At 43.0% G+C, this 26,922-nt stretch overlaps 1 protein-coding gene across 1 annotated transcript in view; it reads left to right on the plus strand.

The window, feature by feature from the left end:
* VWF (von Willebrand factor) overlaps positions 1-26,922 on the plus strand; it is a 271,073-nt gene that overhangs the window by 41,839 nt on the left and 202,312 nt on the right. Inside the window, exons 9-15 of the mRNA XM_077468547.1 lie at positions 1,542-1,653; positions 3,475-3,521; positions 5,837-5,973; positions 8,507-8,645; positions 9,295-9,395; positions 11,797-11,992; positions 13,315-13,530. Coding sequence (XP_077324673.1) covers positions 1,542-1,653; positions 3,475-3,521; positions 5,837-5,973; positions 8,507-8,645; positions 9,295-9,395; positions 11,797-11,992; positions 13,315-13,530 — 948 coding nt within the window. The remainder of the gene's footprint in view (positions 1-1,541; positions 1,654-3,474; positions 3,522-5,836; positions 5,974-8,506; positions 8,646-9,294; positions 9,396-11,796; positions 11,993-13,314; positions 13,531-26,922) is intronic.

Raw genomic sequence — 26,922 nt, forward strand, 5'->3', positions numbered from 1 at the left:
CGTTGGAATTGTGTACACACGCTTAGAATTTCCGACAACAAGTCTTGTAAACCAGTCCAGAAGTGGATAAATCATGTTCAGGACTGTAGTTTACCAGCATTTCAAACGCCAAATGCACTGCTTGTAAACACGTGTAAACGTTAAGATACAGCGTTAAGATGCGCTTTCTGCCCATTGATTCAACTTGTGGTGCAACTTGTGCTCTGAAGATCTTGAAGGGGAACTCTACACCATTTTCTTTTTCATTTTGGCATGGGGTTCCCCTTCAAGATCTTCAGAGCACAAGTCGCACCAGAATTCAGATCCCGATGATCTGACTTGGATGGGACTTCCATTCAAATCAATGGCCTAAAAGCCCAGCTTAATGGCCCTTCGGTTTGGTATGGATTTTGAGGGGAAACCCTATGCCAAAAAAAAAAGGCCTGGGGTCCCACACAAAATCCATACCAGACCCCTATCCAAGCATGCAGCCTGGCAGGTCAGGAAAGGGGGGGGGGGATGAGCAAGCCCCCCTCCTGGTCCATATCAGGCTACACGTCCTCAATATGGGAGGTGTGAGTGCTTTGGGGTGGGGGGGTTCTGCTCCCCCCACCCCAAAGCACCTTGTCCCTATGTTGATGGGGAAATAGGCCTCTTCCCCACAACCCTGGCTGGTGTTTGTGGGGGTCTGCGGGCAGGGGGCTTCTTGGAATCTGTAGGCCCATTTAAGAAAGGGGGCCCCCAGATCTCAGCCCCCTCCCTATGTGAATGAGCATGGGGTGCATTGTACTCCTACCCATTCACCCCCAAAAAAGGCAGTGTAGTGTAAATAAAAACAAGAAACGGTTTTGACAATCCTTTTTTAAATCCTTTATTATTATTATCTTCCTCTGGACTTCTCCCTCTGGTGTTCTACCTACGGTGTTCTTCCTCTGGTCTTCTCTGCCGCTGGCGTCTTCTGTGTCTCCCGTCACGCTGTCTCCCATCTTTTGTGCCAGCTCCGCTCTCTGCTGGTTCTTATATAGCCATGGAGTGCAGCCATCTGGTGACGTCACTATGAGACCCGCCCTTGCGGCGCCATGTTTTTTTTTGGTGTGGGGTTCCCCTTCAAGATCGCACCACAAGTCGGATCATGATGATCTGACTTGGAATGCTACTTTTATTCAACTCAATGGACTGAAAGTTGGATCAGTAGACGGCTCTCATAGGGAACCATTGATTTTGAATAGAGGCAGAGAAACGCTGCTAAAAGCTAACGCGGCTAAAGACGCATTAAGGCCAATGCACAAAACTACTAAAAGCGCATTTTTACAGCTGCTTTTTCCTGACGTTGGTAGTGGCTTTGCAGCTCATTTTTTGCACATGAGGCCTTTGAGCCACTGTTAGGCTTTCATTGCTTTGTGTTTTCCTGTTGGGGAGGTTCTTTTTTCTTCCAGTGTTACATAAGTGTCAAATATCTAAGATTTGGACACACATCTGACTTACTATTAGTTCTTTGTTGTATTTTTTTTTTTTTGCTTGCGATATAGTGGTCCTTTAACTGTCTTTATTTTTCTATACAGAAAGGAAAGTCCTTGATGGGTCTCGGTGTATTGATCCTTCTGAATGTTCCTGTGTACATGCTGGCAAGCGATATCCAACCGGGGCAAAAATCACTCTGGATTGTAATACTTGGTGAGCTGAAGATTTTCCATTCTGTCTTCTGCAACTGATCTCCTTTTTGTATATGTATACAAATATAAATATATGCAGGAGAGTCCTGTGGGCAGGAGAGGCAATCTAGCTGGGATGGGGGGGTTGCTGGTAATTTTAGTAGTGTTACTAAATACACCCAGCAACTCCTGCATGTATCCATGTCATAACTTGCTTACCATCCTAATTATCAATGGCAAATAAAAAATGCTTCCATCAGGTTGCACAAATACCTTAAGGGACCCACATGAAGAAAAATACGTAATTTTGCAATTTGTCTTTTAGCATGTCTGTCTGTTGTAGTTTCTGGTAATTGCTGCCTATACATGTCTGTTTAACACAAAACGAACCACTTTGCATAATATCTACAGCTAACAAACATATTAAACTGCCAAAAATAAAAAGAAGTGAGTGCTAATTTTCATTCCCATCGTATTTGTCATAATATAGCAAAGCTAAACTCCAGGCAAAAAAGATAAATTCACATAAGAAATAAATATATGGGAGCTGTTTTACCTGTCAAAGGATTTTTATTCCTGACCTGACCATCCATTCCTGATATTTTCACAGCTCTACTGCACAGCACAGCACTGTCAGCGTGTAACATACAAGGTATGAGCAGACAGCTTAAACTGACAGCCTGCAAAATCCTGCATTGCACCCGCAATCAGCAATGCTTTGCAGGCTTTTAGTAAAAAAATAAAAATAAATGCCCATTTTTTTACCTATTAAAAAGATGTGCATTTATAATTCTTTTTTTACAAAGGTGACCTTATCTTTTAACACAAGGTAGACTATAACGGAAGCGTGATTATAGTTACTTTTCCAGTGGTCACTATAGAATACATGCTATCCCCACTGTACACAGCATGCAGTGGTGGAGCACGCACCCTACCTACACGAAAATGTGGACCCTTTGTGCTCCTGTTATAAAAAGCTATGTTGTTTACAAAGCCCAATAGCTCAGGCAGAAATATGCACAATTGGAACAAGTCAGTGCAGTGCTCAATTCTTCATTGTATGGCTCTGTAGGTTCAATTAGAGAAAGCCTGTCTAAAAGGTGCTGACTTTTAAAGTAATTACTCTTTTTAAGTGCTCCTATTATTAGTTTTTTTGTCATCTCTAATGCCGCGTACACACGAGCGGAATGTCCGACAGAAAAAGTCCAACAGAAGCTTTCCATCATATATTCCAATCGTGTGCATGCATCATCTGACTTTTTTTTTCGAAAATTCAGATGGACCTAGAAAGAGAACATGTTCTAAATATTTCTGACGGAACCAGTTTCTATCGGGAAAACCACTTGTCTGTATGCTGTTTCGACGGACCAAAAACAATGCATGCTCTGAAGCAAGTGTGAGACGGAAGCTATTGGCTACTGGCTATTGAAATTCCTTTTTCTAGTCCCGTCGTACGTATTGTACTTCACCGCGAACGGACTTTGGTGTGATCATGTGTACGCAAGACAATTTCAGCAGAATTCCGTCAGAAATCCGTCGGAATAACCTTCAGAGTTTATTCCGATGAGAAAACCGGCATTAAAGTTTATTTTTAAAACAATGATTACACTGAATACATATACATTTTAATAACTTTACTTGTGTGTTTTTTTAATCCTATCTAGCCAACTGACAGCGCTAAAGAGCTGTACAAACTGTTGGCGCTACATAAATTGTGTATAATAATAATAATAAATGTGTATTACAAAAGTTTTCCTGCCTCCCTTCATAATTATGATGCTAAAAATTTCTAACTGCAATTTTCCAATGAACTTTTTAAGCTAATTTGCATATTTGTATTTAGCTCCTGCAGAAATGGACTCTGGGATTGCAGTGATAAAGATTGTCCAGGTCAGTTAAGGAGAACCAGTCATTGTTAGGCTCAGAAAAAATCTTAACATTCTGTCTAAAATTGTATGTAAAGCCAATGCTTTTTCTGGGCTAAAGTGGGGAAGGATTACAACTTGTCAAATTATTTTATTGTCCGCATCGGGCTGGAGAGATTTCTATTAACTTCCAGTCCTGAAAACGCAACTGAAAGTGACGGGAAATCCACTCATAAAGTTGTAACCATAATATCCCCATTGGAAGATTTCCTTGTTCCTCTTGCTCTGACAACTCCAAAATATAGGATTACCCCTCACTTTCTATTTCATTGCACAAGTAGAGAGGTTGAACCTCCCCATAGGTCCACAGACAGAGGGTCTAACCCTTTCCCAAATTCCTATTCTATCCAAAACTGATGAAAAAGTTATTATGATTGTTACATGAGGTCAGAACTTTAGAAGTAACTTTTCTCTTGAGTGACTATGCTTTTTTCCTGTAATGCAATAGGCAATTTGATAAACGTACGGTGTTTGGGTATTACATTTTCTACATTTATTTTACATCTACATCTACTACACAGAAAGTTTCCAAAGTAGGAGCCAGAACCCCCCAGGCTGGTTTTAGCTTTTATGTATTGTTGAAAATTGCACACCTTACATTCCCATAATTATTTATAATTATTTTCAACTCATTGCTCACACATGCTACAATTACAAGAAAGGCAGGACTCAGCAATCAGTCAGAGGTGTGTTTTTTTCTTGATAACTGATCTCTGAGGAGATAAAGATAGTATTAACGTTTTTATTCTATTTTTATAATTTTGTAAAAGGCAGATGTCTGTCTCGCCTTCAAACAATTACAAATATATCCATACAGCATCAGTTTTTTTATTGCTACATTAGTGCCTCCTGCAGTTAAAATCTGGTATTGCTCCTCATAGCTATGTAGATATAATGATAATTTGTGAGACCATGATATCATAAATGTCAGACTAGGTGGAGAATGACAATTTGTCAACTTCAGGAAATGACAGAAGAGATCCAGGGGTCTATTTATAACTATTTCCACCTATAATTCACACATTTTCTAGTTGAATACAATTAGAAAATGTGTCAATCTTGGGTAAAAGTAGTATGAATTATAAATATTCTCCAGAGAACGTTGTTTGGAATTTGAAGTGTGTGTGTGTGTGCATGGAGAGGGACAAGGGACGGGCGGGGGGTTTGAAGTGTATCTAAACCCAAAGGGAAAAATGTTAAATATATAGTGGCTGCATTGGTTTAGCCCAGGGATCTCCAAACTTTCTAAACTAGGGGCCAGTTCAGACTTTAGAGGGGCTGGACTGTGGGCAGTGGGAGTAGGAAATGTCCTGGAGTCGTTGTGAGTAAAGAGTGCCCCACTTTTGGTATTAGGTGAAGGAATAATGTCCCATCATTGATGTCATTGGGAGGAATAGTACCCCATTGTTGGTATCAGTGGGAGGAATAGTGTCCAATAGTTGGTGTCAGTGGGGAGAAATAGTGCCAAACTGTTGGTGGCAGTGGAAGGAATAGTGTCCCATTTTTGGTGTAGGGCCTTATATCAGTGGAAGGAATAGGTCCCCCAAGGACTTGATAATGGCAATCAAAGGGCCACTGGTTTAGCCTATAGTATTAGGCTGATTGTTCTATTGGTGAATAGTCAAATGTTCTTATAGCTATTTGTTTGTTCGGATTGAATGTTAGAGAATGTTGTAATTATCCATGGAAAGGCAACAAAGAAAGTATTGCACACATATTACAAACATTATGGGTATTAGTTACAATTCAGCAAATACTGATAAATTCCCAAAGCACATTTTTAAATTTAAAATTTTTAATTGGACCCCCAAGTGTTAGGAATATGGTGTAGGCCAAGGGTATGGGTATCCTCATTTTAACTTACAATTGGACTTAAGACTCTAAGGCAAACACAGCTGAGCTGGAAGCCCAGAAATCATCTCAAGAGTTCCTTTCTTGTCTGAAGAGACTAGAATTCTGAAGATAGTAGGACTGCAAATTAGAGGGTCAAAAAGTGCACTTACCTTGTCTACATGGCCTACATCATAAAAAGTCAAAAAATCTATCTTAGAAAAAGAAATAAATCAGATTACTGCTTGCATTTTCTACGCCACACCGGAATAGGCTAACCATGATCTTATTGGCTGTGCTGGGTGGCATGTTTCTTGCGTCTTTTACACTGGTGTCCTAATTAACCTCACAAGAGATGAAATCTTGTAAAAAAAAAAAGTTTCTTTTATGCTATGAAATCATGCTTTATGCATTCATTCAGACTAAATGAAATGTTTTCTTTGTGTTTAGGAGAATGTTTTGTCACAGGACAGGGTCACTTCAAAAGTTTCGACAACAAATACTTTACTTTCAGTGGGATCTGCCATTACCTACTTGCCAAAGACAACATGGACAACACGTTTTCTGTTGCTATAGAGACTGTGCAGGTAAGAAAGTTTACTACTTTTGAGAAGTTAAATAAAATAAATAATACAATTTAATGGAATTTAATCCTGTCTGGTCCTAAAAAGGGCTACAAAGGACTTTAAAATGGTCACAGCGGGGCAGAAGGTCAGGACATTGCTGGAATAAGGAATTGGTTGTACTAATTCGCCTTTAATGTGCAGCTGCCGGTTCTTCAACCTGTCAGTTAGTAATTTTGCCACGTCTGTGGCTGTTCACTCCCACTTTGACCATGTACTGGTCAGAATGGGGTACTGTAGCGCACACATGCATTAATGTTCCTGTGCTTCCTAGACATCAGATACAAATCCTGGTAGGTGACCCTGAGCCAAAGATCTCTAGGTGTCCCTGAGAGCTTAGGTATCCTGTCTGCATCTTGTGCTTTTACATTGGCCTTGTGGTTTTGAAGCAGTTCTTTTTGTTTTCTCTCAAACAGCTACAAAACTCTTAAGTATCTGAGAGTTGGAACCACCTATAATTGTTTTATTCTATTTCTAGCACTTTTTCTTCCGTGTTTCAGAAGACCCTATATTTACTCCAGTCTTGGAGAAATCATCTCATATTTTAGATGTGCTTTCATATGCATTTCCAACTGTCTCTTCGTCTTTTTGACAAATCCTTTGTTTTTGTTTTTTAACAAAATCAGGGACCTTTCTTTCCCGGGGCCAGGGACTGTCCCCAGAAATTGAGGACATCTGGCAACCCTACTCCATAGTATCATTATATATGTTTAACTTTGGATATAATAGGGAACGCTTGAAACTCCTGTTATGTATGGTCTTGTATCTGTGTCCCATTGCCAAGGTTTCCCTACAGGTCCTCTCTTGAAGACACAACAGAAAGTGGGAGTACATATCCCCAAAGCAACGAAGTGCTGCTGAAAGAGGTGGATTTTCCATCACTTTCAGTCCTGTTGACAAAAGTCACAAGGACAGATACAGAAGGTGAATTTCCTAAGCTCGGGCATAGACAAATCTCTTTAAGAAAGAAAAAAAAAAGCTAGGGTTTTTCTTAATCACTTTCCTAGCAAAATATAAGTAGAATATACCATACTTCAGCTTTAAACAGACTTGGCAACTGTCTTCAAGCACAGTAAACACTATTGTATATTGTACTGAACTTGATGTTATCATTTTTATTCCCGGTACAGATCAATGTTGCATCAGATAGGGTATCCAAGCTGGAAAATAAAGTATAAACAGACCAGGATTTGATCTGTGTCTGGGTACTATCCACATCCTTATTAAAGAGCACCTGTCATTTATCATACTGAAAACAGTAATTTAGTAGGACAGGCCCAATAACAGTTCATTCACTAACTTGCCTGAGTAATGTCTTCAGCTGCTACAGAATTGATATTCTATTAAGCTTAAGCCACACTGGGTTCATTTACTTAAGTACAGCATTCCTACTTTTCAGACTGAATGTTCACTTAGCCTAAAGAATAAGACAACGCTGTTCACTCACTTATCCAAAGAGGTGGAAGTCCTGTTTTTTTTTTCTTCACATGATTGTGTATTCAAAGTGAACATATTTTCATCTGATTCACTAAACAAAATGATCATGCTCTATTAAGTTCGTATATCAACCCCATCTTCTTCTTCAAATGTGTGTGGCAGGTACACTTTAACACTATATACAGGGACCCTATTGTTATAGCAACCCTGTATTCATTAATGCAATAATAAAGTGGTTGTAAAGGCTATACGTTTTTTTCCTCTTAATGCATTCTCTGCATTAAGGTAACAAACATTCCATTACTATCCCCCTCCCCCCCTAAATGCCTACCTGAGCCCAATCTTGATTCAGCACTGTGCCCGAGAGCAACAACGCTGCTCTCTCTCTCCTCATAGGACTCGAGGGCAACAGTGGCAGCCATTGGCTCCCACTCCAGTCAATCAAATTATGTGGGGGGGGGGGGAGCCACGCTGTGTCTGTCAATAGGTGCACACAGCCTGCCTCAGGATCAAGCACACATGAGTGCCTCCATAGCAGGCAGCTTGCTATGGGGTACTTAGAAGGGAGGAGGAGTGGAGAGTGCCGGCAGGGGACCCCAGATGAGAAGGTTCGGGGCTGCTCTGTGCAAAACTGTTGCACAGAGCAGGTAAGTATTACATCTTTATTATTTTATTTAAGAATAAACCTTAACAATGACTTTAATTATAAGAAACAATTGCAATTATTACAATAAAACAAAGACATATGGGCATTATATGACAGTTTGATGCCACTTATATATTCCTTGAGCTAAAACTACACAAGCAGTAATGCATTTTTACATTTAAATAGACAGCAACAGTGCCACCTAGTGGCCAAATAATATTTACGTCAAAGATGTGACTAAAGGACAGATTACATGGGTGACAACTACTTTTTAAATAATTATAAGTGTGGGTTATTTGTGGTTTTATGTTTGTTTTGGGGAATAGCATTCCTTCAACATTTATCTTTTACAGTAACATTTTTTGATCGCATAAATATTATTAAAAAAATAACGACATGAAGTTTTATTTCTAGTGTGCTGATGACCCAGATGCCGTGTGCACTCGGTCTGCTTCTGTCCGTCTCCTGGACATGCATAATATAACAATAAAACTGAAACATGGAGGAGGAGTATCCATGGATGGACAAGATGTTATGCTCCCACTGTTGCAAGGTAAATACACCCCGCACCATATTATCTGTAGTTTGAAATATGTTTTTATTTTTTTTTGTCCAACAAAAATACTTCTTGTATGATATGATAAAGCCCAACTGAACTTTTGGTTTAGGTCTTTTAAACTTCTTCCAGGTGCATCAAAAAGTTGTGCAAAGTCTTAAAGCAGGGCTAAAGTCTCTGATTAAAAAACTGTGAGCAGACAGGCTCTTTAGTACAAAAGAGACAGGTAAGGTATCTTCATCAATAAAATAAACCTACCTGCCTGCTCAGAGTCTTCTTTAGAATGTACACTGAGCTCTTTACACCCCAGCACAGATCCTGTGTGCCTGGATGACTGAAATGCTGCGCATGCACAGGAGTGACATCACCCAAGGCTTTCTACTTTAGCTGATTTAAACTGAAAGTTCAGTTGGGCTAAATTGTGTGCACCTTTTGTGTGATAAATATGAATATATTAACTATTATATGAACTATTATACTGGTTCTCATACCGGTTAGAGCCAATGCCTGCCGCTTGCAGTCCTATGAAATAGATGTATTGCTCTGTATTGTAGCAGTGGTCTTACTGCAGAGAGCCAACATAACCCTGTTGAGTCAGTGAAAAGCTACAGATAAGTACAGACTAGTCTCTCTTGACTTTCAACAGGTTCCCTCCGCATCCAGACTACAACACTGACATCAGTACAGCTCTCCTACAGCGATGATCTCCAGATTGATTGGGATGGCCATGGAAAATTACTGCTCAAGGTGAAATGCATTCTTTGAACATTGCTCAATCATTGATGACCTTACCTGAAAATATGGATTTATCACAGTGTTGGAATAAAAAGCTTTAGTTGCAATGCCTAGAAACCAATCAGGGTTCTCTCTTTCTTGTGGTAGCACTATATTTAGGAACGTAACATGTAACCCAAAAAGGTAATGATGAGGAGGTACTAAAGGAAGCAAATGTCCCACCATTAAACAATGTACATAGATCTATAATAGAAGGTTGTATCTTTGCTATACCCAAGAGGTTCTGAGGGTACAGTTAGTCAGTTGAGTGAAAAGGAATGCTTTGCATGGCTTTACCCACTATCCTGAAATGAGTAATAATCCCATAATTAGGAATCTCCTATACATGAATAATCCCCTATACAGCCGTTGCCAAAAGTTTTGAGAATGACACAAATATACATTTTTACAAAGTCTGCTGCCTCCGTTTTTATAATGGAAATTTGCATATACTCCAGAATGTTATGAAGAGTGATCAGATGAATTGCAATTAATTTAAGTCCCTCTTTGCCATGAAAATTAACTTAAAGTGTTACTAAACCTAGTAATATGAAAATAGTTAATTTGCCCACCCACAGTGCCCACAGCTTATAAATCTTTTTAAATTAAAATACTGCCACTATATACCTTTTTGGCTGATCTGTATACCACGGTCACATGATAAACTGCAGAATTTGTCCAGAGCTGTGTGTTCAGGTAGGAGGAGATTTCCAGTATAGCCTGCATACACTCCCACATGTGAGATGTCAATATAATGTGACCTAGAACAAGGAAATGTTCTCTCCAGCAATAGAGACTAAACTGAGTATGTGCAGGAGGGCTACCCTCACTGTATTTTCTGGCCTTGCCAAGAGAGACAGTGCAGGAGGGAAGGATCTGTCCATATAGGATCACACAGCCTTTTTTTTTTACACAATGCAGAGGATTAACCCCTTAAGTTCCACAGTGAGTATAACAACATGCTGTTCTGCATATACAATCAGATTTTACTGTTGTGGGTTTAGTAACACTTTAATCCCCAAAAACAACAAAACATTTCCAATGCATTTTAACCCTGCCACAAAAGGACCAGCTGACATCATGTCAGCGATTCTCTTGTTAACACAGGTGTCAGTGTTGACGAGGACAAGGCTGAAAATCACTTTAAAAGGAGGGTGGTGCTTGAAATCATTATTTTTCCTCTGTTAATCTTGGTTACCTGCAAGGAAACACATGTAGTCATTATTGCTTTGCACATAAAGGGATTCACAGGCAAGGTGATTGCTGCTACTAAGATTGCACCTAAATCAACCATTTATCAAGAACTTCGAGAGAGGCTCAATTGTTGTGAAGAAGGCTTCAGGACACCCAAGAAAGTCCAGCAAGCGCCAGGACCGTCTCCTACAGTTGATTCAGCTGCAGGATCGGGGCACCACCAGTGCAGAGCTTTCTCAAGAATGGCAGCAGTCAGGTGTGAGTGCATCTGAACGCACAGTGAGGAGAAGACTTTTGGAGGATGATCTGTTGTCGAGAAGGGCAGCAAAGAAGCCACTTCTCTCCAGGAAAAACATCAGGGACAGACAGATATTCTGCAAAAGGTACAAGGATTGGACTGCTGAGGACTGGAGTAAAGTTATTTTCCCTGATGAGTCCCCTTTCCAATTGTTTGGGGCATCCGAAAAAAGCCTTGTCCGGAGAAGAAAAGGTAAGTGCTACCATCAGTCCTGTGCCAACAGCAAAGAATCCTGAGATCATTCATTTGTGGGGTTGCTTCTCAGCCAAGGGAATGGACTCACTCACAATTTGCCTAAGAAGACAGCCATGAATAAAGAATGGTACAAAACATCTTCCAAGAGCAACTTCTCCCAACTATCCAAGAACACTTTAGCAAGGAACAATGCCTTTTCCAGCATGATGGAGCACCTTGCCATAAGGCAAAAGTGATAACTGAGAGGCTTGGGGAACAAAACATTGAAATTTTGGGTCCATGGCCAGGAAACTCCACAGACCTTATTGAGAACTTGTGGTCAATCCTGAAGAGGCAGGTGAACAAAAAACCCCCACAAATTCTGACAAACTCCAAGAATTGATTATGCAAGAACGGGCAGCCATCAGTCAGGATGTGGCCCAGAAGCTGATTGACAGCATGCCACAGCAAATTCAAGAGGAACCGCAAATATTGACTCTTTGCATAAACATAACGTAATTGTCAATAAAAGCCTTTAGTAACATCTGACAAAAAGATCTAAAAACACTGAAGCAGCAGACTTTGTGAAAATTAAGATTTGTGTCTTTCTCAACACTTTTGCCCACGGTTGTATATCTGTTCATTCACGATGACTAAAACTTACTGCCTGAGCTTTATTTTTGTTTTCATTGCTGTCTCCATTTTCAGTTGTCTCCAGCTTACTCAGAATCCACCAGTGGTCTTTGTGGAAACTATAATGGAAATCAGCGTGATGACTTTCTTGCACCAAATGGGCTTGTTGAGGCCACTGTGGAGGACTTTGGAAATTCTTGGAAGCTCAGCGGTGACTGTGTAGATTTGGTGAAACAAGACACAGACCCTTGCATTTTGAACCCCAAAAGAGGTAATGGTCACAGAGGGTCAAAATAAACTTCTAATGAGGGTTATTTTTTCAGGGTGAATGTGGGGGAACGCAGTTCTGGCACCTCCAGCACTGAATACATGTAATGGCAAGAGGTGCTGGAGTGTGCTGGGGGGTCTATGGATGCTGGCTGCTTGGGAATCTATTGTCCATGGAGGGGATCAATTTTTGTGTGGGGGGTCTATTGTTGCTAGAGAGGTTTACTGTTGCTGGTGAGGGATCTATTGTTGCTGGGGGTAGGTCATAAGTTATGGGGGAGGGGCGTCAATCATTGCTGGAAGGGATCTAAAATTGAGGGAGGGTTCTATCGTAGCTGGCTGCTAGAGGGTCTATTGAAGCTGGCTGTTGGGAGTCTATTGTTGCTATGGAGGTCTATTGTTGCTGGTGTGGATCTATTTTTTCTGGGGGCGAGTCTTAAGTTACTGGGGGGTCAATCATTGCTGTAAGGGATCTACAGTTGAGGGAGGGTTCTATTGTTGCTGGATGCTGGAAGATCTATTGAAGCTGGCTGTTGAGAGTCTATTGTTGCTGGGGGGGGGGGGCAATGTTGCTAGCTGCAGGGGATCTATTTTACTGCCTTTCTTGTTTTCATTAACACATTCCATACAAAATACTTAGCATCACAAAATGCTACTTGGTTCTGTATTCCCTAAAAAGCGGTGGTATTGGGAAGTTAGTGGGGGGTTAAACCAAGGAACAATGCTCGAAGGTAGGTAGGGGGCAGAGTCAAGGGGTGAATTGGAAGGGAGGAGTTCCTACAACTATTCTCTGACAAAAAAAAAAGCTCAGAGAGCCCTGCCTCTAATACTTTTACTATTATGTTACAAAATTATTATAATCCTCAAATGGACTTCTCTCATTCATTTCCAGTTATAATGAGAGATACTGTAAGTAAAGTGTTTGTATGAGCATCAACTTATATTTATGAACAGTAGGTCATAAAAAAAAAATGTGGTTTCTCAAAAAACCCTTGGTACTCCAGCTTAAAGAAATTAGTTTTTTGCTTACAGTTTGTAAAAACATAAAAAATAAATAAAAAAGGGGAAGATTGAAACTTGCAGATTGGCTCATGTTTTAGTTAATTTTACGAACTGGCCTGATTCAAACTAGACTGTAATTCAAGTACATTGGTTGACTCATCTCTTGTAATAAGGTTGGCATAAAAAGAAATTTTCCTAGCTTCTACAAATGTGTATATATATATATATATATATATATACTTCACAAACTGTCAAAACATGTAATTTTTATTATTTATAATGTGGCCATATTGATATAAAGCATTTATTTTATCCTCTCTGCAGCCAGATTTGCAGAAGACGCTTGTTCCGCTCTGTTGGACTCCATCTTCGAGCCATGTCACCATGAGGTCAACCCCCTCCCATACCTGAAGAACTGCCGATATGATGTCTGTGCCTGTTCCAATGGAAAAGAATGCCTCTGTTCTGCCTTCTCAAGCTATGCCTCTGCCTGTTCCAGGAAAGGTGTACTTATAGAATGGAGAACACCTGAATTTTGCCGTAAGTTTGTTTTTAAATGTTAGTATGTGCTTTTTTTTTTTTTAACTATTTAATGTATGTATACAACCATTACTACAAAAAAGAATCACTAAACTAGAAAAAAAAGTATTGCATTTTCAGCACATCACCAAAGGATGAAGAGTTAGCAGTTTCAGCTGTAGTCAGATTCCTGACTTTTTAGGTTCCATAGGGAAAATAACAATCCAATGGGGACATTATAGAAAAACAGGCCCTGGGGTCAAGTCTGGGTTTTTGATGTACCTGCTCATTCAGACATGGCTACCTTCCAGGAAAATGTGTGGCACATCCGAACAATGTAATATGTGGAGCAATGTAAGCAATTTACCCCCCAAAAATCATATTAAAATGCAATTTAAATCATTCTGTGTTGTGCCTATTCAAGGCAAAGTAACACGTTTTTGGTAAATCCCCTCCCCCAACACTCCCCTGCTGCTTCCTTAAATGCCATGAGCCTAAGAAAATATTCAATACTTCTGCATATGAAGGGGTATGTGGGGGATGCTTTGCTGAATGAAAAGCTTTAGCTCTGACTTATGGGGTGTTTTGGGCCCCTGTAGAGAGACCAGAGAACAAGGGTCCTTCTCTGGAGCATGCTGGCAGGGAAGAGGCTTTTCTGCTCAGACTGTGACTGCTTTCTAAGTTGTGGACACCCTTTAGAATTCAGTTTGGCTACCGCACCAAAATTGTTGATGCTTCCACCAGGTTCTTGTACCAGTCAGAAATGTGTACATGAATCTGTCAGAGGTCGGCACTGAGGTTGGAGTGTCCATTTGTAATGTTGATATATTGGTCAGGAAATGCACTGACACCTTTGCAGGCATAGTGCTATGTGCTGGATGTTCAGTGTGCCATTGTACCTTTAAGGAGGAGTGGGTTCCGTCCAGGGGTCAAGTCCTGGGAAAAAAAGTGTGGGAACTCCCACCCAAGATCCATTCCCCCACCAAAAAAAAAAAAAAAGGTACGCTCATATGCATATATACTTCACAGAAAATACAGTACAACATTTATTGTAAAGTGCCAGTTTACAAAAACAAAATAACGTGTCAAACAAAACAATCAACACAATGGGTGACGATCTTTCCCTCGCAGGGAATTTCTACCACAAATACACCCTGTTCCAAATTCTGTTACACAGCCCTTAGAAAATATCCCACAAACAGGAATAAGTATTGGCAGAGTATTGAAGAGTATTGGCAGGGTATTGCAGAGTATTGGCAGGGTATTGCAGAGTATTGGCAGGGTATGTATTGAAGAGTATTGGCAGGGTATTGCAGAGTATTGGCAGGGTATTGCAGAGTATTGGCAGGGTATGTATTGAAGAGTATTGGCAGAGTATTGCAGAGTATTGGCAGGGTATTGCAGAGTATTGGCAGGGTATGTATTGAAGAGTATTTGCAGAGTATTGCAGAGCATCGGCAGGGTATGTATTGGCAGGGTATTGCAGAGTATTGATAGGGTATTGCAGAGTATTGGCAGGGTATGTATTGCAGAGTATTGGCAGGGTATTGCAGAGTATTGATAGGGTATGTATTGTAGAGTATTGATAGGGTATTGCAGAGTATTGGCAGGGTATTGCAGAGTATTGACAGGGTATTGCAGAGTATTGGCAGGGTATGTATTGGCAGGGTATTGCAGAGTATTGGCAGGGTATTGCAGAGTATTGGCACAGTATTGCAGAGTATTGATAGGTTATTGCAGAGTATTGGCAGGTTATTGCAGAGTATTGGCAGGGTATGTATTTTAGAGTATTGGCAGAGTATTGTAGAGTATTGGCAGGGTATGTATTGGCAGGGTATTGCAGAGTATTGATAGGGTATTGCAGAGTATTGGCAGGGTATGTATTGCAGAGTATTGATAGGGTATGTATTGTAGAGTATTGATAGGGTATTGCAGAGTATTGGCAGGGTATTGCAGACTATTGGCAGGGTATGTATTGCAGAGTATTGGCAGGGTATTGCAGAGTATTGATAGGGTATTTATTGCAGAGTATTGGCAGGGTATGTATTGCAGAGTATTGATAGGGTATGTATTGTAGAGTATTGATAGGGTATTGTAGAGTATTGATAGGGTATTGCAGAGTATTGGCAGGGTATTGCAGAGTATTGGCAGGGTATTGCAGAGTATTGGCAGGGTATGTATTGCAGAGTATTGGCAGGGTATTGCAGAGTATTGATAGGGTATTTATTGCAGAGTATTGCAGAGTATTGATAGGGTATGTATTGCAGAGTATTGGCAGGGTATTGCAGAGTATTGATAGGGTATGTATTGCAGAGTATTGGCAGGGTATTGCAGAGTATTGATAGGGTATGTATTGCAGAGTATTGGCAGGGTATTGCAGAGTATTGGCAGGGTATGTATTGCAGAGCATTGGCGGGGTATTGCAGAGTATTGATAGGGTAGTGCAGAGTATTGGCAGGGTATTGCAGAGTATTGGCAGGGTATTACAGAGTATTGGCAGGGTATTACAGAGTATTGGCAGGGTATTGCAGAGTATTGGCAGGGTATTGCAGCGTATTGGCAGGGTATTGCAGAGTATTGATAGGGTATTGCAGAGTATTGACAGGGTATTGCAGAGTATTGATACTGATAGGGTATTGCAGAGTATTGGCAGGGTATCGCAGAGTATTGATAGGGTATTGCAGAGTATTGGCAGGGTATTGCAGAGTATTGATAGGGTATTGCAGAGTATTGATAGGGTATTGCAGAGTATTGGCAGGGTATTGCAGAGTATTGATACTGATAGGGTATTGCAGAGTATTGGCAGGGTATCGCAGAGTATTGATAGGGTATCACAGAGTATTGATAGGGTATCGCAGAGTATTGGCAGGGTATTGCAGAGTATTGGCAGGGTATTGCAGAATATTGGCAGGGTATTGCAGAGTATTGCAGAGTATTGATAGGGTATTGCAGAGTATTGGCAGGGTATTGCAGAGTATTGATAGGGTATTGCAGAGTATTGATAGGGTATCGCAGAGTATTGATAGGGTATCGCAGAGTATTGGCAGGGTATTGCAGAGTATTGATGAGTATTGGCAGGGTATTGCAGAGTATTGATGAGTATTGGCAGGGTATTGCAGAGTATTGATAGGGTATTGCAGAGTATTGGCAGGGTATTGCAGAGTATTGATAGGGTATTGCAGAGTATTGATAGGGTATCGCAGAGTATTGATAGGGTATTGCAGAGTATTGGCAGGGTATTGCAGAGTATTGGCAGGGTATTGCAGAGTATTGATAGGGTATTGCAGAGTATTCGCAGAGTATTGCAGAGTATTGATACTGATAGGGTATTGCAGGGTATTGCAGAGTATTGGCAGGGTATTGCAGAGTATTGATAGGGTATTGCAGAGTATTGGCAGGGTATTGCAGAGTATTGGCAGGGTATTGCAGAGTATTGATAGGGTATTGCAGAGTATTCGCAGAGTATTGCAGAGTATTGATACTGATAGGGTATTGCAGGGTATTGCAGAGTATTGGCAGGGTATTGCAGAGTATTGATAGGGTATTGCAGAGTATTGATAGGGTATTGCAGAGTATTCGCAGAGTATTGCAGAGTATTGATACTGATAGGGTATTGCAGAGTATTGATGAGTATTGGCAGGGTATTGCAGAGTATTGATGAGTATTGGCAGGGTATTGCAGAGTATTGATGAGTATTGGCAGGGTATTGCAGAGTATTGATGAGTATTGGCAGGGTATTGCAGAGTGCAACTTACACACTAGTGACTAACCTGGTAGAGAAGGAGAAGTAAACTGGAAAAGTGCAGCGTGTGGCCCCAGGAGGCCAGGACTGACTGGCACTGGGTAGAGGGGAGGAGGGGGGGACAGTCCGGAACTCCGGATCCAAGCAGGCGCGTAGCGTGTGTCAGCCTGCCCACTGACTCGCGCCAGTGCGTGCCCACGTGCACGGCCGAAGTCATGTGACCGGTTGCTAGATGCGGAGCGGCCCCTGCCTAGCAACCAGTCACTCGGCGGCTGAGGAGCGGCGGCGAACTACGCGCTGCATAGCCTCAGCCCTCAGGCAGCTAATGGGAACGGCGTTCCCGCTGTGGGAATAGTACGGGAACGCCGTTCCCATGCGTTCCCGCAGGACTCGAGCCCTGGTTCCGTCCAGCCCATCTGCCCTATATCTATTCATCAGAATGCATGTGCTTCCACTGTGGAGCCTCTTAAATGTTAGCGGTAGGGACTACAGATAACAAGGTGCCTTGCTGGGGTCTGCAGCTTATGCATGTATTTGCAAATGTGTGCAGACTAAACCTCTGTTTTTAATGCATACTGTTAGACAGGTCAATTTGGTTGGTCACAGCCTGGTTGGTGAGTAGAGCTTGGAATTTTCCTTGGCCTTTTTTTGACATATGTTGCCCTCCAATGCTCCTAGCTACAAAGGCCGGGTATAGGTGGGGGCACTGGCTAACTTTTCAGACTAGACACTCCTTCATCAGTGTGGGCACTGCACCCATCACACAGGCACATGGCTGAGGAGTTTTGTAACTTGGTAGGTGTTCAGCATATGGGCACTGCCATATTTCAGTAATGACATCACCAGTATTCCCTGCTCAATGGTTTACATTCATCATTGGGCCAGGGAATTTCCCAGCAGACACCTGATAGACTCCTATCCGAGAAGCTGTCAGATTTATGACAACTTCCCAGCACAGACTTGCCCCACTCCGAGCACAGATGTCTATATATGCCAGCTTACAGCTAGTCTTAATTATGGCCAATTTCCTAATCTGAAAACTGGCATTGGTTTTAAAAAAATATGGCGCAGCCAAAGCTACAGGTTCTTTGGCTGTATTGAAGTTGTTGTATGTGTCGATACTGGTACCAAAACTGGTGCACATACTTGCCTAAAATAGGCATAGGCAAATTTCAAGGAAATTACTTGCAATAAATGCTTTATTGAATTCCGTAGCTCCTGTTTTGATACATTTAGCTGATTTGACTGAAAGTTTAATTATGCTTTAATTAAGATTCACTTATACGTTGCATCCTTTTCAATACAGTCATTCCATTATTTTTTATTTGTTTGTATCTAGTCTTTTTTCAACTTGTCTATGAAATTTTTATTTTTATTTTTTTTGCCATTGTGCCTCTGCTAAACAGATTTCCCCCTCTTCCTGTCCTGGTGACTACACTCGCTGGGCCAGGAAATAAGTTAAGATCTTCAAAATGGGAAAATAATGGCAATAAAAATGCAATGATGCTTTAATCTTTCCCTACTTTATTCATAAACAATCTGGCTAGAGATACACTTTATAAGGATGTCCATATATTGCCTAGTAATGGCAAGGATTCAATTATCTTGGGATGATTTGGGCAATTATTGAGCCAAGTAGGGGTTAACTACAAGGTAATAACAAGTACTTCAATTTGTAACTGGACACTGATCATTGTGATTTCTGTGGAGAGGGGATGAAAAGGAAATAAAGCTTTGCTGCATAAGTGCCCTAGCCGGTCTTGGAGCTCTGATGATGCCAACGAGGATCTCACATTATGTCACTCTCAATGGTCAGCCTTAGAAGCAGCACTATAAAGAAAAGACCCTTGTTTTGAGAGCCCCAAGAATGCCAGTCCACTACAACAAGCAACACCGCTGTTCCCATTACAATTAGGCTGTCCTAATTCCATTCCCTGAACCAATGTGCCGTAGCCAAGCGGCAGATGATTCAAAATATCAGCTGCCCCGAGACAGAGTATGGCAGGGATGAAAGGAAATCTGGAGTTCACAAATATTGGATGGAATGAAATTGATGGTTTCTAATTGGCTGCTATAAGTCATTAAGCGGGAATTTACCAAAACTGGAGCACTTGGAATCCGATGCAGCTGTGCATGGTAGCCAATCAGCTTCTAACTTCAGCTTTTTAATTAGACTTTGACAATAAAACCTGGAAGCTGATTGGTTTCTATGCAGAGCTGCACCAAATTTTGCACAATGCAGTTTTAGTAAATAACCCCACTGTACCTTGCGCTTACCCAATGGCCCTGTTTCCTCAAATTGAAATATCCCTTTAGCATGCCTTACAGGATACGCTTTCATTTGATAACATCAGCATTGAAATAACAATACAAACAATAGTTATATTTGACAATCCAAAATAATCTTAACTGAAAAATCAGATTGTGAATTCTGCCTGTCTGCATGCAATCTCTTTCCACAATGCCCTGGATTCCCTGAATGCTTTGCAGCTTCTCCTCTGCTCTTTACTTTCACTTTCTAAGGACTACATATCCCTTGGTACCTTGCTGTCAGCAAGCAGTGATCCCTATACTGACTCCACCTACTGAATCTCCTCCTCACAGCACCTCTGTAGTTCAGAAGGCAGGTTCTGTGAAACTGTGCTTTTTTTCTCAGAGAAAAGGTGCAGGAACTCACCCCCTCCCCTAGGTCACACCCATCTCCACCCCTAGAACCGCCCTACACACCAGCACCGCCCCCTTTAGAGAGCAGGAAACCAAGTATATTTAGGGGAATATATAACCGATTTTTGTATGGAATTTGTTAATAAAAAGCAAAGATGTAAAATGTACAAAACATTAGAAATATCCAGTAACCAAAGTAATCTCATAGGCACTTTCATCTATCCCCATATTCAGCAAGAGACAGGCCACATTATATATATATATATATATATATATATATATATATATATATATATATACAGCAAGAGACAGGCCACATATATATATGCACAGCAAGAGACAGGCCACATATGTACACACACAGCAAGAGACAGCCCATATACTGTATACACACACACAGCAAGAGACAGCCCACATATATACACACACACACAGCAAGAGACAACCCACATGTATACACACACAGCAAGACACAGCCCACATGTATACACACACAGCAAGAGACAGCCCACATATACACACACAGCAAGAGACAGCCCACATATATACACACACACACACAACAAGAGACAGCCCACATATATACACACACAGCAAGAGACAGCCCACATATGTACACACACAGCAAGAGACAGCCCATATACACACACACACACACACACACACACACACAGCATGAGACAGTCCATATATACACACACACACAGCATGAGACAGCCCATATATACACACACACACACACACACACACACACACACACACACACAGCAAGAGAAAGCCCACATGTATACACACACAGCAAGAGACAGCCCACATGTATACACACACAGCAAGAGACAGCCCACATATATACACACACAGCAAGAGACAGCCCACATATATACACACACAGCAAGAGACAGCCCACATGTATACACACACACAGCAAGAGACAGCCCACATGTATACACACACAGCAAGAGACAGCCCACATGTATACACACACAGCAAGAGACAGCCCACATGTATACACACACAGCAAAAGACAGCCCACATATATACACACACACAGCAAGAGACAACCCATACATATACACACACACAGCAAGAGACAGCCCACATATATACACACAGCAAGAGACAGCCCACATATACACACACAGCAAGAGACAGCCCACATATACACACACATAGCAGGAGACAGCCCACATATACACACACACAGCAAGAGACAGCCCACATATACACACACAGCAAGAGACAGCCCACATATATACACACACACACAACAAGAGACAGCCCACATATATACACACACAGCAAGAGACAGCCCACATATGTACACACACAGCAAGAGACAGCCCATATATATACACACACACACACACACACACACAGCATGAGACAGCCCATATATACACACACACAGCATGAGACAGCCCATATATATACACACACACACACACACACACACACAGCAAGAGACAGCCCACATGTATACACACACAGCAAGAGACAGCCCACATGTATACACACACAGCAAGAGACAGCCCACATATATACACACACAGCAAGAGACAGCCCACATATATACACACACAGCAAGAGACAGCCCACATGTATACACACACACAGCAAGAGACAGCCCACATGTATACACACTCAGCAAGAGACAGCCCACATGTATACACACACAGCAAGAGACAGCCCACATGTATACACACACAGCAAAAGACAGCCCACATATATACACACACACAGTAAGAGACAACCCATACATATACACACACACACACAGCAAGAGACAGCCCACATATATACACACAGCAAGAGACAGCCCACATATACACACACAGCAAGAGACAGCCCACATATACACACACAGCAAGAGACAGCCCACATATACACAAACAGCAAGAGACAGCCCACATATACACACACAGCAAGAGACAGTCCACATATAAACACAAAGCAAGAGACAGCCCACATATACACACACATAGCAAGAGACAGCCCACATATACACACACACAGCAAGAGACAGCCCACATATACACACACAGCAAGAGACAGCCCACATATATACACACACACACAACAAGAGACAGCCCACATATATACACACACAGCAAGAGACAGCCCACATATGTACACACACAGCAAGAGACAGCCCATATATACACACACACACACACAGCATGAGACAGCCCATATATACACACACACACACACACAGCATGAGGCAGCCCATATACACACACACACACACACACACACACACACACACACACACACACACACAGCATGAGACAGCCCATATATACACACACACACACAGCATGAGACAGCCCATATACACACACACACACACACACACACACACAGCAAGAGACAGCCCACATGTATACACACACAGCAAGAGACAGCCCACATGTATACACACACAGCAAGAGACAGCCCACATATATACACACACAGCAAGAGACAGCCCACATATATACACACACAGCAAGAGACAGCCCACATGTATACACACACACAGCAAGAGACAGCCCACGTGCATACACACACAGCAAGAGACAGCCCACATGTATACACACACAGCAAGAGACAGCCCACATGTATACACACACAGCAAAAGACAGCCCACATATATACACACACACAGCAAGAGACCACCCATACATATACACACACACAGCAAGAGACAGCCCACATATACACACACAGCAAGAGACAGCCCACATATACACAAACAGCAAGAGACAGCCCACATATACACACACAGCAAGAGACAGTCCACATATAAACACAAAGCAAGAGACAGCCCACATATACACACACACAGCAAGAGACAGCCCACATATACACACACACAGCAAGAGACAGCCCACATATACACACACACAGCAAGAGACAGCCCACATATACACACACAGCAAGAGACAGCCCACATATATACACACAGCAAGAGACAGCCCACATGTATATCCAGCAAGAGACGGCCCACATATATACACACACAGCAAGAGACAGCCCACATATATACACGCACAGCAAGAGACAGCCCACATATATACATGCACAGCAAAAGACGCCCCACATATATACACACACAGCAAGAGATGGCCCACATATATTCACACACAGCAAGAGACAGGCCATATATATACACACACAGCAAGAGACAGCCCACATGTAGGGATGAGCCGAACACCCCCCCGGTTCTGTTCGCACCAGAACTTTCGAACGGACCCCAAATTCGTACGAACTTTAGAACCCCATTGAAGTCTATGGGACTTGAACGTTCGAAATTAAAATGCTAATTTTAACGGCTAATATGCAAGATACTGTCCTAAAAAGGGTTTGGGGACCTGGCTCCTGCCCCAGGGCACATGGGTCAATGCCTAAAATGTTTTTAAAAATATCAGTTTTGGCAGGAGCACTAATTTTAATGACGATTAAAGTGAAAAAAAAAGTGAAACATTCCTTTAAATATGGTGCCTGGGGGGTGTCTGTAGTATGCCTGTGAAGTGCCACGTGTTTCCCGTGTTTAGAACAGTCCCTGCACAAAATGACATTAAACGGAAATAACATCATTTAAAACTGCTTGCGGTTCCTGCAATATGGTTCAAAATCATTGAGAAAAATGGCATGGGTAGCCCTCCCTGCCCATTACCAGCCCCTTTGGGTCTTGTACGCATATTAAGGGGAACCCAGTACCCATATTAAAAAAAGGAAATGCGTGTGGCCCCCTATCTACTCAGAACAGCAGTATACAGGCGGTGCAAACAAGACAGGGACTCTGTAGGTTTGTTGTATTAAGTTGAATCTGTTTGTAATTTTCAACTGGTACATTTTTAAAGTGTAGCTCCAGTGAAAAAAACTATTTTTAAGCTTTTTGGAAAACATAGGGAAGGGTTATCACCCCTGTATAATTTGTTTTGTCGTACATCTTTTTTCATCTCACTTGCTGTTGTCTCCTTCCGTTTGCAAGTAGGAGATGTTTGTAAGTTGGATGTTTGAAAGTAGGGGCCTGCCCTATATGCTCTGCAGAAATGGCGGAACAAGGTGTTGGTTTTGCCACAACATTGTAAGCCCTGAAAGTGACTCTTGGTGGGCGCTGGAGCGCCCTGCTGTGAACGATTATATCAAGAATTGTAATTACATGCCATTGTTGAACAGTGGTAGAAAAATTTACCTTTGGTGGTTGTGGTGCTGGTGCCACAACACTATAAGTCCTCACAGTTACTCTGGGTGGGCACAGGAACGGGCCCTCCTGTGAAATATTATATCAAGAATTGTAATTACATGTCCCTGTTAAACAGGGGCAGAAAAATTGGGCCTTAGGCACTGGTGCTGGTGCCACGACGCTGCAACCTCTCCCATATACTCTAGTTTTATTGCAGGAATTAGCCCTGCTGCAAAGCATTGCATCAAAAATTGTAATTAAACGCCCCTGTTAAACAGGGGCAGAAAAATTGGGCTGATGGCATCACCCAGAGCCAGAAATGTTCTTCCAACATATCAGGGGAGGAGGAAGAGGATAGACAATCAACATGACAGGACAGTCACTCAGCATCAGCTTCAGGTGCTTGGTAGCTGTGGGTGATCCAAGACTGATTCATCTTGATGAAGGTCAGTCGATCAACTGATTCGGTGGACAGGCGCACCCTGTGATCGGTAACAAAGCCACCAGCAGCACTGAAGGTGCGTTCCGAAAGAACGCTGGATGCAGGACAGGCCAGTAGCTCAATTGCATACTGTGCAAGCTCTGGCCAGTGATCCATCCTCAAGACCCAGTAAGCCAGAGGATTTTCGGTGGGAAAGGTGTCCAAGTCTAACCTTGCCCCTAGGTATTCCTGCACCATGTAAATCAGACGCTGGTGATGGTTGCTGGAACCGATCATACCTTGGGGCTGCGGACTAAAAAATTGTCTGAAAGCTTCAGTCAGACGGCCACCTTCTCCACCGCTCCTTCTGACCGATGCCTCAGCAACACGTTGTCCAGGACCAGGAGTTTGTAACCTCCCAGTCTCTGGGAACACGTTGCACAGACCTTTCTGCAAGGCCTCCCGGAGATGTCTCATCCTCTGCTCCCTCTGCGATGGCAAGATAAGGTCGGCAACCTTACCCTTGTACCGTGGATCAAGGAGAGTGGCCAGCCAGTAATGGTCCCTCTCCTTGATCCGAAGAATACGAGGATCCTTCCGCAGGCTTTGCAGGATCAGGGAGGCCATGCAGCGTAGGTTAGCTGAGGCATTCGATCCGGAGTCCTCTGGGTCACTAAGGACAACATGATCCGCAGCTACCTCCTCCCAGCCACGTACTGATGCTGAGTGCCAGCCTCCACCTCCATGCTGACACAATCATCCTCCTCCTCCTCTTCCTCCTCCTCATCCTCTTCCTGTGTGATGGGTGGCACAGCAGGGACATTGTCTGGATAAAGGGGGCCTTGAGAGGCAAGGAAGTCCTCCTCTTCCTGCCTCTGTTCTGCCTCAAGTGCCCTGTCCATTATTCCACGCAGCGTATGCTCCAAGAGGTGGACAAGAGGTACAGTGTCACTGATGCATGCACTGTCACTGCTCACCATCCTTGTGGCCTCCTCAAACGGTGACAGGACAGTGCATGCATCCCTGATCATGCCCCACTGGCGTGGTGAGACAAAACCGAGCTCCCCTGACCCTGTCCTCGTGCCGTAGTCGCACAGGTACTCATTGATGGCCCTCTGCTGCGTGTGCAGCCGCTGCAGCATGGCCAACGTTGAGTTCCACCTGGTGGGCATGTCACATATAAGGCGGTTCTTGGGCAGGTTCAACTCCTTTTGGAGCTCAGCCAGCCGAGCACAGGCATTAAATGATCGGCGGAAATGCACACAGACTTTCCAGAGCTGACAAAATATCCACCCCAGTGTGGCTCCTGTCCCCCAAACAAACCAGCGCAAGCACGGCATGGCATCGTTTTGCCTGCATACTTGCGTAGCCCCTGGAACGCCTACGGAGCACCGCTGGTTCTGAGGACAGAGCACTGGAAGAGGCCATGGAGGAAGAAGAAGAGGAGGGGGTGGAGGAGAGAGGTGTGTCACAACCAATAGTAGCATTTTGGAGGCGTGGTGGCGGAACAACCTCCAACACTACTGCACCTTGTCCTGCATCCTTCCCAGCTGCCAGAAGAGTGACCCAATGGGCCGTGAAAGACAGGTAACGTCACTGTCCATGCCTGCTGGACCATGAGTCAGCGGTAATATGCACCTTACCACTAACCACCCTGTCCAGCGAGGCAAGGACATTGCCTTCCACATGCCGGTAGAGAGCCGGAATCGCCTTCCGTGAGAAAAAGTGGCGTTTGGGGACCTGCCACTGAGGAACCGCACATTGTACAAACTCACGGAAGGGGGCCGAGTCTACCAACTGAAAAGGCAGCAGTTAAAGTGCTAGCAATTTAGCCAAGCTAGCATTCAACCGCTGGGCATGCGGATGGCTGGGAGTGAACTTCTTTCGCCGGTCCAGCAGCTGGGGCAGGGACATTTGCCTGCTATAATCGGACGTGGGTGTACTCCTAGCAGAGTGCCCGGAAGCACTTGGCTGTGACACACCTAATTCTACACCTTCATTCCTCTCAGAGCAGGTTTCAGAGAGGACTGAAGGTCTAGTGGGGTTGGAGATGCCAGCTGATGAGGAGCAAGGAGAGATCCACTTTGTTCTTTGGTGTGGGTCTTTGAGGTACGCTTGCCAACGAGCTACATGGCAGGTCAACATATGTCTGGTCAAGCATGTGGTGCCTAAGCGGCTGATGTTTTGGCCACGCGAGATACGCTTGAGACATATGTTGCAAATAGCAGCGGTGCGATCTGATGCACTCGTCTCAAAAAAGGCCCACACCAAAGAACTTTTAGAATAACGCGCAGAGGCAGCGCCCTGCAGAGGCGGAGCTCTGCGGTGTGATTCAGTCGGTGTGCTGCCCCTAAGCTGGCCCCCGGAGGGCATCCTGCCTCGTTGGACATGTGCCTCCTCCTCCTCCTCCTCCTC

Source organism: Lithobates pipiens, unplaced genomic scaffold (assembly GCF_037356315.1).
Source record: "Lithobates pipiens isolate NorthernLeopardFrog02 unplaced genomic scaffold, aLitPip1_a1.2 Scaffold_8, whole genome shotgun sequence".
Lineage (NCBI taxonomy): Eukaryota > Metazoa > Chordata > Amphibia > Anura > Ranidae > Lithobates > Lithobates pipiens.